The sequence below is a fragment of the Nothobranchius furzeri genome, chromosome 6 (genome assembly GCF_043380555.1).
Source record: "Nothobranchius furzeri strain GRZ-AD chromosome 6, NfurGRZ-RIMD1, whole genome shotgun sequence".
Taxonomy (NCBI): Eukaryota; Metazoa; Chordata; class Actinopteri; order Cyprinodontiformes; family Nothobranchiidae; genus Nothobranchius; species Nothobranchius furzeri.
The window spans coordinates 25,640,168-25,654,034 of NC_091746.1; the positions used below are offsets into that span (position 1 = coordinate 25,640,168).

General features: G+C 42.8%; 1 protein-coding gene across 2 annotated transcripts in view; it reads left to right on the forward strand.

The window, feature by feature from the left end:
• The window catches only part of rgs12b (regulator of G protein signaling 12b), an 88,138-nt gene extending 74,271 nt beyond the window's left edge, over positions 1-13,867 (forward strand). For both annotated transcript variants that reach the window (XM_070552056.1, XM_070552057.1), the window contains exon 20: positions 13,248-13,867. In XM_070552056.1, the coding sequence (XP_070408157.1) occupies positions 13,248-13,687 (440 nt within the window). In that variant the 3' untranslated portion in view covers positions 13,688-13,867. The remainder of the gene's footprint in view (positions 1-13,247) is intronic.

Genomic DNA, 13,867 nt, shown 5'->3' on the forward strand with positions numbered 1-13,867 from the left:
CAGGCGAAGGGACGGAAAAAATGTGGTAGAAAAAAGTGTACAAGCTCTAGGGATAACCGCACCCTGCAGAGAATTGTGACGACAAACCCATTCAAAACTGTGGGGGAGATCCACAAAGAGTGGACTGCAGCTGGAGTCAGCGCTTCAAGAACCACCACGAGGAGACTCATGAAAGACATGGGATTCAGGTGTCGCATTCCGTGTGTCAAGCCACTCTTGAACAAGAAACAGCGCAAGAAGCGTCTCGCCTGGGCCAAGGACAAAAAGGACTGGACTGATGCTGAGTGGTCCAAAGTTATGTTTTCTGATGAAAGCAAGTTCTGCATTTCCTTTGGAAATCAAGGACCCAGAGTCTGGAGGAAGAGCGGAGAAGCACAGAATCCACGTTGCATGAGGTCCAGTGTAAAGTTTCCACCGTCAGTGATGGTGTGGGGTGCCATGTCATCTGCCGGTGTTGGCCCACTCTGTTTCCTGAGGTCCAGGGTCAATGCAGCCGTCTACCAGGAAGTTTTAGAGCACTTCATGCTTCCTGCTGCTGACCAACTTTATGGGGATGCAGACTTCACCTTTCAACAGGACTTGGCACCTGCACACAGTGCCAAAACCACCAGCACCTGGTTCAAGGACCATGGTATCCCTGTCCTTGATTGGCCAGCAAACTCGCCTGACCTTAACCCCATAGAAAATCTATGGGGTATTGTGAAGCGGAGGATGCAATACGCTAGACCCAACAATGCAGAGGAGCTGAAGACGACTATCAGAGCAACCTGGGCTCTCATAACACCTGAGCAGTGCCACAGACTGATCGAGTCCATGCCACGCCGCATTACTGCAGTTATTGAGGCAAAAGGAGCCCCGACTAAGTATTGAGTGCTATACATGCACATTCTTTTCATGTTCATTCTTTTCAGTTGGCCAACATTAGAGAAACAAACATTTTTTCATTGGCCTTTAGAATATTCTAATTTTCTGAGATACCAGATTTGATGTTTTCATTGGTTGTCACCTATAAATATCAAAATTAAACGTAATAAACATCGGAAATACATTGGTCTGTGTGCATTGCATGAATATAATGTACAAGTTTCACGTTTTGAATGGAATTACTGAAATATTTTCAACCTTTTGATGATATTCTAATTTACTGGCCAGCACCTGTAAACTTGTGTTTGCGCCTTTCAACTGCAGCCAAAATCGCAGCATCTTTAAAGCTGAATTAAGTTAGAATGACCCCTTGTGGTCAGATAGGGGCACTGCAGTCCATGTATCAAAACAAACAAGTCCACTCTGAGCAACTGTTGCCGGTTATGGATCAGCACCAGAGGATTCGAAGTTAGGGAAGACGAGTCGTACACAGGAAGTTGACAAGCAGATAAATACATTTCACTGTAACATCCAGTTGTTGGTAGCTGAAACCTACTGCTTGTTGCTTACTTTTGCTTCTGGGTTGCTCCTGCTGGCTTCCATCCTGCCCACAGCACTGCTGCTTTTTGCCGATGGGTGTCGAATTACAAATGCCGCCACAGATTTGGCAACCGCACAAGCTCAGATATGATTGGCTTTGCAACCAGGAAAAATGGAGGCGATACAGATTGTAAACAAAAACTTCGCTCCTCTTCTGCCTTTTTAAAAGGAGGAAAATGAACAACCCCCCAGCCGGCTCAGAATAAAGTCCGTTTCAGTGAAACCTTCCTTCCAACATGATTAGACCGGTTTTTGAAATGATTTCTCTGTAGAATTCTTAATTAATGCACCTTTAAATCTCAAACTGTCACTAAAGGTCACCGCGTTTACAACAAACCTACAAGATGAGGCGAAGGTTCAGAAACCCTAACGCCAATGATGTTTTGTTTGTTTATGTATAATTTCTTGAATGTAAATTTAGAACTAAAACTTTCATCTTTATTTAACCTAAACCACCAAAATAAAATTGGCACAATAGCAGAAGATAAACTGCTAGCCTGAACCTTGTTAGTAATTATTCATCCATTCCTGGATTTATAAGCTATGCACCACTGACAAAAACACTGGAAATGAGTTTAAACCGATTGCTTCTGCTGCATAATGTCCATGGTGGGTAGCAGCTTCTGCAAAATCCTCTGAGGAGCAGAAATGAACAGATAATGAAAGAAAATGACTATTATTTAATCCAAGTTTAATCATTTTATTGACAATAATCCCATTAAACATCACCAAACAAACCCAAAAGATGGGTTGTGTTTCAGGTATTTTATGCTTCTGTCATTACATATTGTAGATGGAAGCATGCAGGTATTTTCCAGCAAACGTAACTGCCTTTAGGGCAACACATTTTCCAGGAATTATCTTACATTTTTGAACAGTTTATTCCTCAGTAGAGTCACGGGGAGCTGGTGTATGTCACCACCAGTCATCAGGCAAGAGACGAGGGACACGCTGGTCTCTAGTCCATTACTGGGACAAACAAAAGCAAAACAACCGGTCACAAACTCACACCTAGAGACAATTTACCAGACAATTTTTAATTGATCACCTACGAAGGTGATCAATGACATGTTGCTCTTGATGAAAAGCAGGACTGAGCGTCTCTTTTGACTGATCTTTCAAAAGCCTTTGGCGCTGCAGGCCATGCTGTTTTAAAGCACAAGCTTCTTTGTTTGAGATTGTCTGAACATCATGGTTCACAGACTACTTGAAGGACAGAACTCATTGCGTTAAATGTGATGGGTTGTCCTCTGAATTTTTGAATGTTCATAAGGGAGTACCACAGGGTTCAGTTTTGGGACTCCTCTTGTTCATTATGCATAATAATGACAGGACAAAATGTGTCTGATGCTAAGATGCACTTTTACGCTGATGACACAATCATTTACTGTTTTGGAACATCCCCCACTTAAACTGTTGAATTCTTATGGAAAGCTTTTAATGAGGTCCAACAAACAGTTCTGCAGTTAAAATTGGCCTTCTTTGTTCACCAGGAGGTTGGAACGTTGGTACACTTTCATTTATAAGGCCATGCTTGGATTACTACCCAACTACATCTGTAACTTCATCTGACGCTGAAGTGTAACTTCTCACAGTCTGCAACAACGATCAGCGGTTAGTGTTCTGTTTGCTCGTACCGAACTGGGCTAAAGGGCTTTCGTTCGCTCTGCTCCTTCTGCACGGAACAGGCTGCAGAAAAACTGGAAATTAACAGAGTTTATCTCCTTGAATACATTTAAAACCAGACTGAGAGCCCTTGAGATGGACTCCCTGTGTCGTAACTGCCTTCTTTAATTTTGCACATAACATGTCTGTATAACTGAAACATCTGTAACTGTAACTTTTGCTGCCTCTCGGCCAGGACTCCCCTGAAGATGAGGTTTTTAATCTCAATGGGACCTTCCTGGTTAAATAAATAATAGATAAAAAAAAATAGTGTTCAGTCAACTTAAAGCTGCTATAGCGAATCTGCAAAACAAGATAGCTTTTAAATGCAAACATGTTCACGGAACCCTCACCCCTCCCGCTGGCCTTCATTCCTGGGCCATGTCGTCCTGATACCAGAAAGCACATTGCCAGAGGAAACGAGATAGAGCTAAACACCAGTCGCCGTTTTCTAGGTCCAAACGTCTTTTGTTGTCTGTGAATTGAACGGTGTTGTTCTTTTTGGGACTTTTTGGGTTTTTCCTAAAGCTGAAGTGGTAGCAGCCGGATGTTTCTCCTTCTCTGATGTTATTGAGTGGAGAACCTCTCGCACCAGTGATGTTCTGTTGCTAAATATGTGAGTGTATGATGCATGGAGGACCCGGGGAAGTGCGGCTGTTCAGTGAAACTGACTACTGGATGGTTTGGGACCAAGCCCCCACAACGGAGCTCTAAAATTGAGTCAAACCCGGAAGTAGCAAAAATTGCAGTTCCACCCTCATCCACTAGGGGCTGGTGTCAGAAGCGAGCAAATCCTCATTGACTTCCATGTTATAAATACCAATTTCACAGCAGAAATAAACATGTTTACAGCCTGGTACCAAACAGCTTGGTTCCAAAACATGTTTTGGGTTTAAATGATCTAGTTTACACTCATGACAACTCTGAGGGGGGTGAATTTTTTTCTCACTCTTCTGTTTAAGTGTATTAAAGCCTAAAATTCTGTATAATTAATGAGAATCCGACCCACGTGACCGCCGCCTCAGACCCACGTGACCACAGAGCTAGCTCCGTGGAAAGGCCTCAGTAGAGCCTCGGTCTGGCCTGGAAACTGCGCTGGCATTTTGAGTCTCTGTGTTTGTGTATTCTGTTTTGGATATTTTTAGTGCAATTGTTGGACAAAATGATTTGCTGTGGCATTAATTGCACTAATAGAGCGTCCAAGGAGTCTCCACTTCATTTTTGTCGGTAAGTAAAATTATATTTATGTATTTTAGGTCACTGCTGAGCTTAGATTTTAACATGTACTGTTTAACCATGAAATTTAAATGTAATAGGGTAAAACCCAGTGCATTTAACTTAATGCTGCATTTTAGAAAATGGGTTGAAATATAACATGTTGGTGGAGCTGGGTTCCGACTATCGGCTTGTGGAGCTCTCGGGAGATCTCTGTTTTCCACCCGTTTCTCCCCTCCCCGCAGCTCGGCGCATCTCTGTCTGATCGCGGCTCCTGTCTGCTGCACGGGCTGCCGGCTTGTGGAGCTCTGGGATGGAAACCTTTCCACCCGGTTCTCCCCGGCAGCAGCTCAGCGGCGCTTGTCTGCTGTGCGGCTGCTAGCTTGTGGAGCTCTCTGAGACCTCTGTGTTCCACCGGGTTTTACCCAGCGGTCAGCCCGGCGTATCTCTGACTCAGAAGCTCTGGTGTTGTGCACAGTTAACTCCGGTTGTAGCTAGGTTGCTACCTCCGTTAGCTTAGCTCCCACCTCCGCGTTAGCTTTGGGTTAGCCAGGGTTAGCTTCAGGTTAGCTTGTAGCTAGTTCGACCGGGTGTCGTCAGTTGATCCCAGCCTTACAGCCCCACCCTCAGCTCCACCTCTCTTTCCTTTTGTGGAATTGTCTGGGCTTGACGGAACCTGTGACACGGTCAAAATGGCGGTGGTGGCCACCTCCCATTTGGCCTCAAAAACGTGATATTGGAGCCTATGGAAAGGAGATGTCCAGTATATTCATGTCGATGTTTGGGACCGAGCCGTATTATAGGTGGAGGTTTTTAGTCAAATGCAAGAGAACCACTTCATTTAATTTTATTTTTTAAATCTCCACAATATGTTTATATCTATAGGGTGTTAAAATAAAGCTAGCTTGTTTTGCATATTTGTCATTGTAGCTATTACATTCATGTTTTGGTCTGTGGGAGGAAACCCAGATTACCAGGAGAAAACCCACAAATTCACGGGGAAACTTGGTAACTTCATGCACAAAGTCTACAGCTGGGATTCAAACCTGCAACCTTCTCACTGCAAACAGTGAGAAGGTTGCAGTGAGGTTCTGGTAACAATTTAGGATAACATAAGGGTAAGTACGATTGTGTCTATGTGCTGTCGATTGTGTCTATGTGCTGTCCCCTTCTTCCGTTTGGTATGCTGTCTATATTGAACGTTGTTTGTTTTAGCCTCAGTTTATATGCAAGTCTTTCCATGACAAAGACTTCCCCCACAATGTCCATCCAGTTTTTCTTGGTGGGAGGGTCTTCTCTCATCCATTTCCTTGTGATCTCTTTCTAAGAAGATCTTAACCGGGTATCTGCCCTCCTGTTGTACAGTTCTTTCTGTCAGATTACATAAATACAGCATTTCAAATGTCTCAGGTATTTTGTACCCCAGTATCTTTCCTGTTACGGTGCTAGTATCTGTCCAGTATTGCTTTACTTTAGGGCATTCCCAAAAAACGTGTGTGTGGTCCACATTCCAGTCCCCACATTTTCTCCAACATGGGAGATTAGTAGAAGAATATTTATTTTTAGTTTGAGGTGTTATAAAAAAAACGGATTATGTTCTTCCTCCAACAAAACACTTTCCACATCCTGGAGTTAGTAGTGGTGTGCTGTATATTGCATATATTCCTCCAATCCTCCTCTGTTAGCTTTATTTTACGTTCATTTTCCCATCTGTCTCTTATGTACAATGTGGACATCCCTTTATTCATTACTAATCCCTGATATAGGGCTGAAATCGGTTTCCCTGATTGATGTTGGTACGCATTACAGAACGTTGCAGTCACTTTGTTTATATCTTGGTTTGAGTAATTTATTTCCCAAAGTAGTCCCTAACTTGTAGATATCTGAATTGGTCTGTGTCGTCTAAGTTATTTTCCCTTTTTAACTTTTGGAGGTGTTTCATCTTCCCCCTTTCTATAACTGTACACATGGCTGTTAGTCCTAATCCTTTGTCTGTCACTCCCAGTTTGAATTGGGGATCGTGTGCCATCCAAGTCAAGATTTGTATCTCCCTCTGAAGTTCATATTTTTTAGTTATAGTATGCCATGTTTCTAATGTGAATCTAGTGATAGAGTCTAGAGCTTTCTTGTATTTCTTAAATACTTCTTTATTTGTTATCATAACGTGAATTGGTTGTGGTTTATTTTCGTTCTCGATCTCCTTCCATTTGGGTAAATATTCAGTGTCGCACCAATATACTAGAGGCCGGATCTGTGCAGCATAGTATTCAATTAGGTTTGGTAACGCTAATCCGCCTTTATTTGTAGGATTCTGCAGGGTGCTGAACCTAACTCTAGGTCTACTCCCTCCCCAGATGAAGCGTGAAATATTTTTATTCCATTCTCTAAATTGCTTTTCAGGGATATGTATTGGCAACGCTTGGAATAAATATAAAATATTTGGTAGTATATTAATTTTTATTGTTTCTATTGTAGAGCTGAGATCCAAGTTCAGTACTGCCCACCTTTCCTTGTCTTTCTGTATTTCCTGAGTGTCCTGAAATCTTTGTATTTTATCGTTTTGGAATTCCATTTAAATTTGTAAAGTTGTTGGATGGTTTTGGTTGGAGTATAGTTTATTGGGAATATTTGTGCTTTGGCTATATTGAGTTTGCATCCTGATAGTTGCCTGAATAGTTCCAATTTATCCATTAATTTTGGTGAGCTGCGTTCCGGTTGGTTTATACTAATCAATATGTCGTCAGCAAAGAGTCTGATTTTGTGTTCACTACCCTTCACCCCCATTCCTGCTATGTCTTCGTCGTCCCGTATTGCTTGAGCTAATGGCTCTATAAAGATTGCAAAAAGAGTGGGTGACAAACAAGTGAAGGAAATCAATTTAAAGTGACAATGTCTACTTTTTACCGTTAATATTCATTGAAATGTTGTTGAATTAAACGATGCCTGGTTGTTGAAAAGTATTGGCAACTTTGTAACATATAACCATAAAATTTGAGTCTAAAATACATGCAACGCCATATTAGATGCTATGTTTCCTTCTACGGGAGCCTGTAAGGACAAAATGCCTTTACTGATCTGCAACAAAAGTGACCGTTGGTGCCAGTTCTCTCCAGGCTCGCTTCCAGTGTGCACCAGGGCAGCTGTGGCTACGATATAGCTCATCATCACCAGTGTGTGTGTGTGTGTGTGTGAATGGGTGGATGATTGTGTTGTGAAGCTCCTTGGGGGTTGGTACTACAGCCAACTTGTTCAGGTTTTTCCTTCAGTCTTTGTCTTTAACTTGTATTCTTTCTTTTGATCTCACTTTATATTCCAGTTTTTCCTTTTCTCTCAGTGTGTGTGTGTGTGTGTGTGTGTGTGTGTGTGTGTGTGTGTGTGTGTGTGTGTGTGTGTGTGTGTCTACAGGAGTTTTGTCTTTGGGGTACAAAGGCTTTTGGAGAAATGGGGCCATTAGTTATGCATGCTCCGCTCTGCTTGTTTGGCAAGCGTTGTCATGCCTGGCTCGTTGGTAGTCCACAAACACAACCTCATCGTTACACACACACACACACACACACACACACGTGTGAGGATCATCACATGGCGATCCAGTCGGGCCGCGGTTTCCTTTGGAATAATTCCTCATTGTTGCTTGTTTTTGTTTCCTCGGGACAAACTTGTGACAAGAGCAGCAACAGATTTCATTAATATAAAAAAAATACATCCCTGCAGAAACGGGGAGGTTTGCCCATTTCAGCTGATCTGTTATCGGGAAAATCAAGTTTCTGTTCAGGTGGGATGTGCAGCAGACCTCGCTGCACCAAAAAACAACAACTTTAGTTAAACTGGATCATTTATTATTGAACACGAAGCTGCAGGGATAGTTGTTTACAGCAGATTCGCCTCTGGGTAGAATTAAAGTTTTTGCTCTCAAAAGTCAGAGTTTGGACTTGAAAAGCAGACAAAACAGTTTAATAACGACTTTTTGCTGCGGCTGATTAGGCCTCTGTTCACTTTAACTACACAACAAATCAAATCTGTGGGTAAGTTGATAAAAAAAGGATATTTTAAATGTTTCAATATTAACAAAAACTAGTTAAATAAGTGGAAATATCTGATATTAGGGTTTTAACAGATATCCGATTTCCTTAATTTGGGATAGAAAAATAAAAAGTAGATTATTTTGGGTAACATTGCAGATCTCCTATCATGCGTACTTAAACTTTAACCATCGTCTGTACAAATTATAATAGCTACGTCAGTTTAAGTTGGGCACGTGATCACTTTACACATAAGTGCTGAATAGGGAGCCCAAGTCTCCTCCCTTTCCGGTCGGCTCACGGGTCGCCGGAAGAACGAAAAAATGAACGCAAGTCAACGGGGCTAAAAACGCTATTTTCGAATTCGCATTGCCTTACGCCCTGGATCACACGTGTTGTACTGAAATTTAAATAAAAACTAATGATGGGTGTTTCCACCACACCAGTCACGCACTTAAGAGATTTATCAGCCTGTAAAAGTTCGTAATTAGCATGACTACACACCAGAAATCGCACGTCGCATATGTGACGTCACCACATAATCTCCTCCCCCCTAGCATAGCTGCTACTTTCCACAGGACCAGATTTATGGTGGTTCTTCCCTCCTGTGGGAAGTTAGCTGAACTTACAGCCCTTTTCCTTCAGTTTTCTCCACGTCTGGTTCGATGACGTCACTTTGGTGAAGCGCATTTGTAGTCCTGGACTTATTTTCACACAAACCTAAAATAACGTTTCCCCCGTTCAAAAATAAACGCGTTCTTGGTATCAAAATGTGTCTTTAAAATTCACGGACATCATACGTGAAATCCATGGAACAAAACAAGCAGAACTAGCCTTGTTGACTTGCATTCATTTTTTCATTCTTCCGGAGACCCGTGGTCCAGAAGTGACTTAGGCTCCCTATTCAGATGAGGTCATGTGATCCTTTTCATGGTGCTGGTACTCACAGATCTTAAAGAGCAAGTCACCCCAAACCAAATCAACGTTTTTTGCTGATAAACCAACACATTCTCACACCCTAAGCGTCGGAAACAAACGCTTGGTCAGCCACCCTCCACGTCAGACCCCAGACGCCAAAAGTGCCCTTTTTCGTTACTTATGTGCGAAAAGGGCTTTTCCCCTTTTGTAACTGCAGATCCCAATGCAGCGTAAAACCGACATGATTAGATATCCGCTGATGCGGCACCGAACCAGCTCATTTAACCGCACCTAAACCTTAAATGTGGCACCGAACCAGCTCATTTAACCGATGCGGCACCGAACCAGCTTGTTTAACCGCACCTAAACCTCAACGTTTCACTATTTATAACCTTCCCCTCTCCCTCATCCTAACCTTAACCCTCATTTCACCGATGCAGCACCGAACCAGCTTGTTTAACCGCACCTAAACCTTAAATGCGGCACCGAACCAGCTCATTTAACCAATGCGGCACCGAACCACCTCGTTTAACTGCACCTAAACCTTAACGTTTCGCTATTTATAACCTTCCCCTCTCCCTCATCCTAACCTTAACCCTCTTGCTACCTAAAACGTTACTCTCACTGTGATCAAGCGTTTGTTTCCCATGCATTCTGACTCTGACAGTCAGAGTCTGACTGTGAATTTTCGTATTTGCCGCCCAAGGGGAACGTTAGAACATACCATCTGGCGAGGGGGAGGTTACACATACCCTCTACTTTTAACCTCCACCGTGGTAGTTGAAACCTCCCCCTCGCGTTGGCTCGGTCCAAACTCGACCAATGACGAGGCGGCTCCCGCCGTTCACTTCATAGAGCCGGCTTTTAGAGCGATCGACACATCACTAACGTGTTCGCTAGCAAGATTGTTAAGGTTAGGATAGGGGTGAGGGGAAGGTTAAATAAGAGGATAAGGTTAAGGTGAGGTACAATGAGCTTGTTTGGTGCCCTGGCTGCGGACATTCCATCACGTCAGTGTAACGCTGCATTGGGATGCAATGGTAGCGGACATCCCATCGCTTCAATTTTACGCTGCATTGGGATCTGCAGTCAAATAAGGGAAAACCCCTTTTCGCACATAAGTAACGAAAAAGGGCACTTTTGGCGTCAGGGGTCTGACATGGAGGGTGGCTGACCAAGCGTTTGTTTTTGATGCGCTGGGAGTGAGAAACTGTAAAAATGAGTGTCTAACAGTCCTGCAGACATGCGTGGCATAAAAACATCCCCAGTAAAATAATTAACCTTTACTCCCTTAAACGCTGTTTGGTTCTTTAACACATGATGAACACGAAGGCTTCAAAACGTGAGAATCTGCTGTGATTTTGTGAACAAACTTCCCTCCGCAGCGGTCTCCTGCGGTGCCTCCTACTGTGTTCCAGAGCTCAGCTTTTCTGTAAAAAGCCCCAAAATAGTTGTTAGCTAATATTAGACTTTATCATACGGTTACTGATGTATCTTTTAAAGAATATTAATTGTTTTGTTAATCAAATCATCCATTGATGCAGGCGATCTGGTCTTTTTGTCTCGGCACCATGGACAGGCAGAGATTTTGTGTCTTCCCCTTTTGTTGCTCATTGTGGAGAGACGGTGTCGGTGCAGGCTCGGCTCGGGGTCCTTCGACTGCCGATGACGTCACATGACTGCAAATCTACTCGGCTTTCACGCACACATTTTGGAAAGACATCAGCAGTTTTGTTAATAAGTTCTTGTTTGTTAACACCTAAATGTTTTCTTTATAATTGTAATTTGTTAATAAAACACCATATTATCTTTGTTTTGTAAAGAATGTGAAACTGCATAAAACCAACATCGGACTGACAAACAATAGAACAGTTCTTATACGTGAAGCCACATCTGTTTGTATTAATGTCGAGTTTGTATATTTCCTTAGTTGTTATCTAAATACATTCTTTGACTCAAAATATTGCTTGGTGTCTTTTAATAAAGTTCTTATATTTTATTTTGCCCCGTTTCATCAACATCAAGAGCTTTTGAGGGTCACCGTTTATCATTTGCTTATATTTAACATTTCCATTAGAAATTCAAACATATTTTCTCCAAAAAGTGTTGATTTTTGGACTACAGGACTACGACCGCAAATTTGTTCTGACCAATCAAAATCATGACGTGATAACGTCACTTCCTTAAGCTTCATGTTCAGCCAATCAACTACTTTGACGTCATCGGCAGTCGAAGGACCCCGAGCCGATCCTGCACCGACACCGGCTGTGAGGACCCAAACAGACAACCACACACAGAATGATGTTTCTAGCTATCCGTCTCCACCTGATCTCCATCCAACTCCTTTTCTGAATCAAGCCCAAATTTTCCTCCTAAAGTTGTTTATAACTTTTTGAAAATGTAATAAGTGACACATTAACCCTTTAGGCCCTAGGCCTTTTTTCTTTGGGCCCTGGCGCCTCCCAATCGGGGGCCTTAGGAGTTTCATGTCCCAACTGTCAGTGATTGTTTGCATTCCCCGAGCACAGCTACAGCTACAATCAAACCAGTTTAGATAGTAAACAAAGCAATTTTTGGTTTCTGATACATTAAGATAAAATGATACTTGAACTTTATTTTAGAAGAGCTGCCCTGTGTAAACGTGCTGACAGGATGGAGGTTGTGAGTTCAAAATCCATTTAGGAAATTTAGTCATTGTTTTATTTATTCCAGGGGTCCTCAACTAAATTTGTTCAAAGTTTTATTTTTCCAGCAGACACCAGAGAAGGTCAGATGCTCTTCTAAAGTAAAGTTCAAACATCATTGTATCTTAATTTATTACAATTTAAAATGGCCTTGTTTCCCATCTGGGCTGTGTGATTGTGGTTTTAGTTTGGAGAATGTGGACAGTTGTAGATGTTTGGGACATGAAACTGTAGAGGCCTCTGATTGGGGTGGGGGTTAGGGTTAACCCTTTGATGCATAATGGTCACTACAATGGACAGGTACTCAAATTGTTATTTATTTGTTTTTGCTATTAAGCACAGCTGTTGAAGACTTTATTGCATTTGAACCCCTCCATTTGGACTTCAGTAAGTCAAGCCAACATATTTCATGCTCAGACTCAGAATGCACGCTGTCCACTGAGGTGGACATGTAATAAATTAAAAAATTTTACAAAAATATTTGTTGAAATTTGTTTCATTCACACCTAAAGACGAATGAAAAAAATTGTTAAAAAATCATGGTTGAAGATTTCACAATTCATGCATCAAAGGGTTAAACAGTATTAAGGATGCTTCTGCTAGAATAAAAAGTGTACATTTTTATTCCATATCTTTGTCTTTTTATAATTATTGTTTGTCAGAGCACAGATTTACATATAATACAATTTTCCTTTTTTACGTGTGGAGTCTTTAGCATTTTCATCAGACTAAAGTATTCCATAGAAAAAGTTTCACACGTTTAAAGGGGAAAGTTTAACAAATGAGGCGTGTGTAACTTACCCCTCTGAGCCAGTAGGTGGCAGCAGTCTGCACGGATGGCACACAGGCTCATCAAGACATTTTTCACTAGTTCCCATGATGCTGGAGCCAAAAACCAGCATGGGAATATCTGTCACATCCAATTAGCTTCCTGCTGCCTCCCAGCTCTCCTGTGTGTGTGTGTGTGTGTGTGTGTGTGTGTGTGTGTGTGTGTGTGTGTGTGTGCGTGTGTGTGTGTGTGTGTGCGTGCGTGCGTGCGTGCGTGCGCCCTTGATGTTTGAACACTTGCTGCCATCAGTGAGATATTTGACATATTTCTAATTTCCCAGTCTCCGTTCCACTTAAATAGCTGTAAACCAACCGAGGGGGAAACACCGGTCTGATTTTAGACTTCGTTTCTTGCATCTGGAGTGTGTTGCTGTGCCAGTGAGTGGTGTGGCATGTCCCCTTCCCTCTCTGTTTTTCTCATCCCTCAGTTTTAAAGCAGGCTCCTCGTCCACAGGTAAAGACAGAAGTGGAAGTGGTTTTAAAAGGCCAAACAGACGGACAGCATCTTCAAACCCCGCCCCTTCCTCCCCACCATCCCCTCCACCTCGTCCTCCACTTCGCTCTCGTCGCAAATCCAAATCTCCTTCATCCCGCTCCGGTCACTCGGCACCGAAACGGGCTTTGGATTTGGACAAAATTGGACGCCCTTCAGACCCGGCAGACTTGAGGGAGAAACACAGAGGGTCCCGAGACCGTCGGGGCTTCCAGTTTCCAGAGCTGGATAGGAGGTGGGAGGGCGTTGCCTTGGAACTGCAGTGCCGTGGTGGTAGGATGAGGTCAGCGGTGTACCAGACCTCAGACCTGCCCACCATGGTCAATGTCAAGAAACAGCTGGAGCGGGGTTACGCTAAAGGGCAGACAGACCGAAGTAAATTAAAAGCGACTTTTGTTTGAGGAGCCTGATGTCGGTCTGACTCCGAATCCCCGACCTCAGTGCAGCTGGCTCCAAACCTCCTACTGAGGGCTGCTATTGGGAGATTAATCAAGTCTGTGTCCCAGATGACACCTTCCATGCACCGCTAAAGGCTGAAGCACCATGCTCAACACCTTTAAAGTACTTTACTTGGTTTTCTC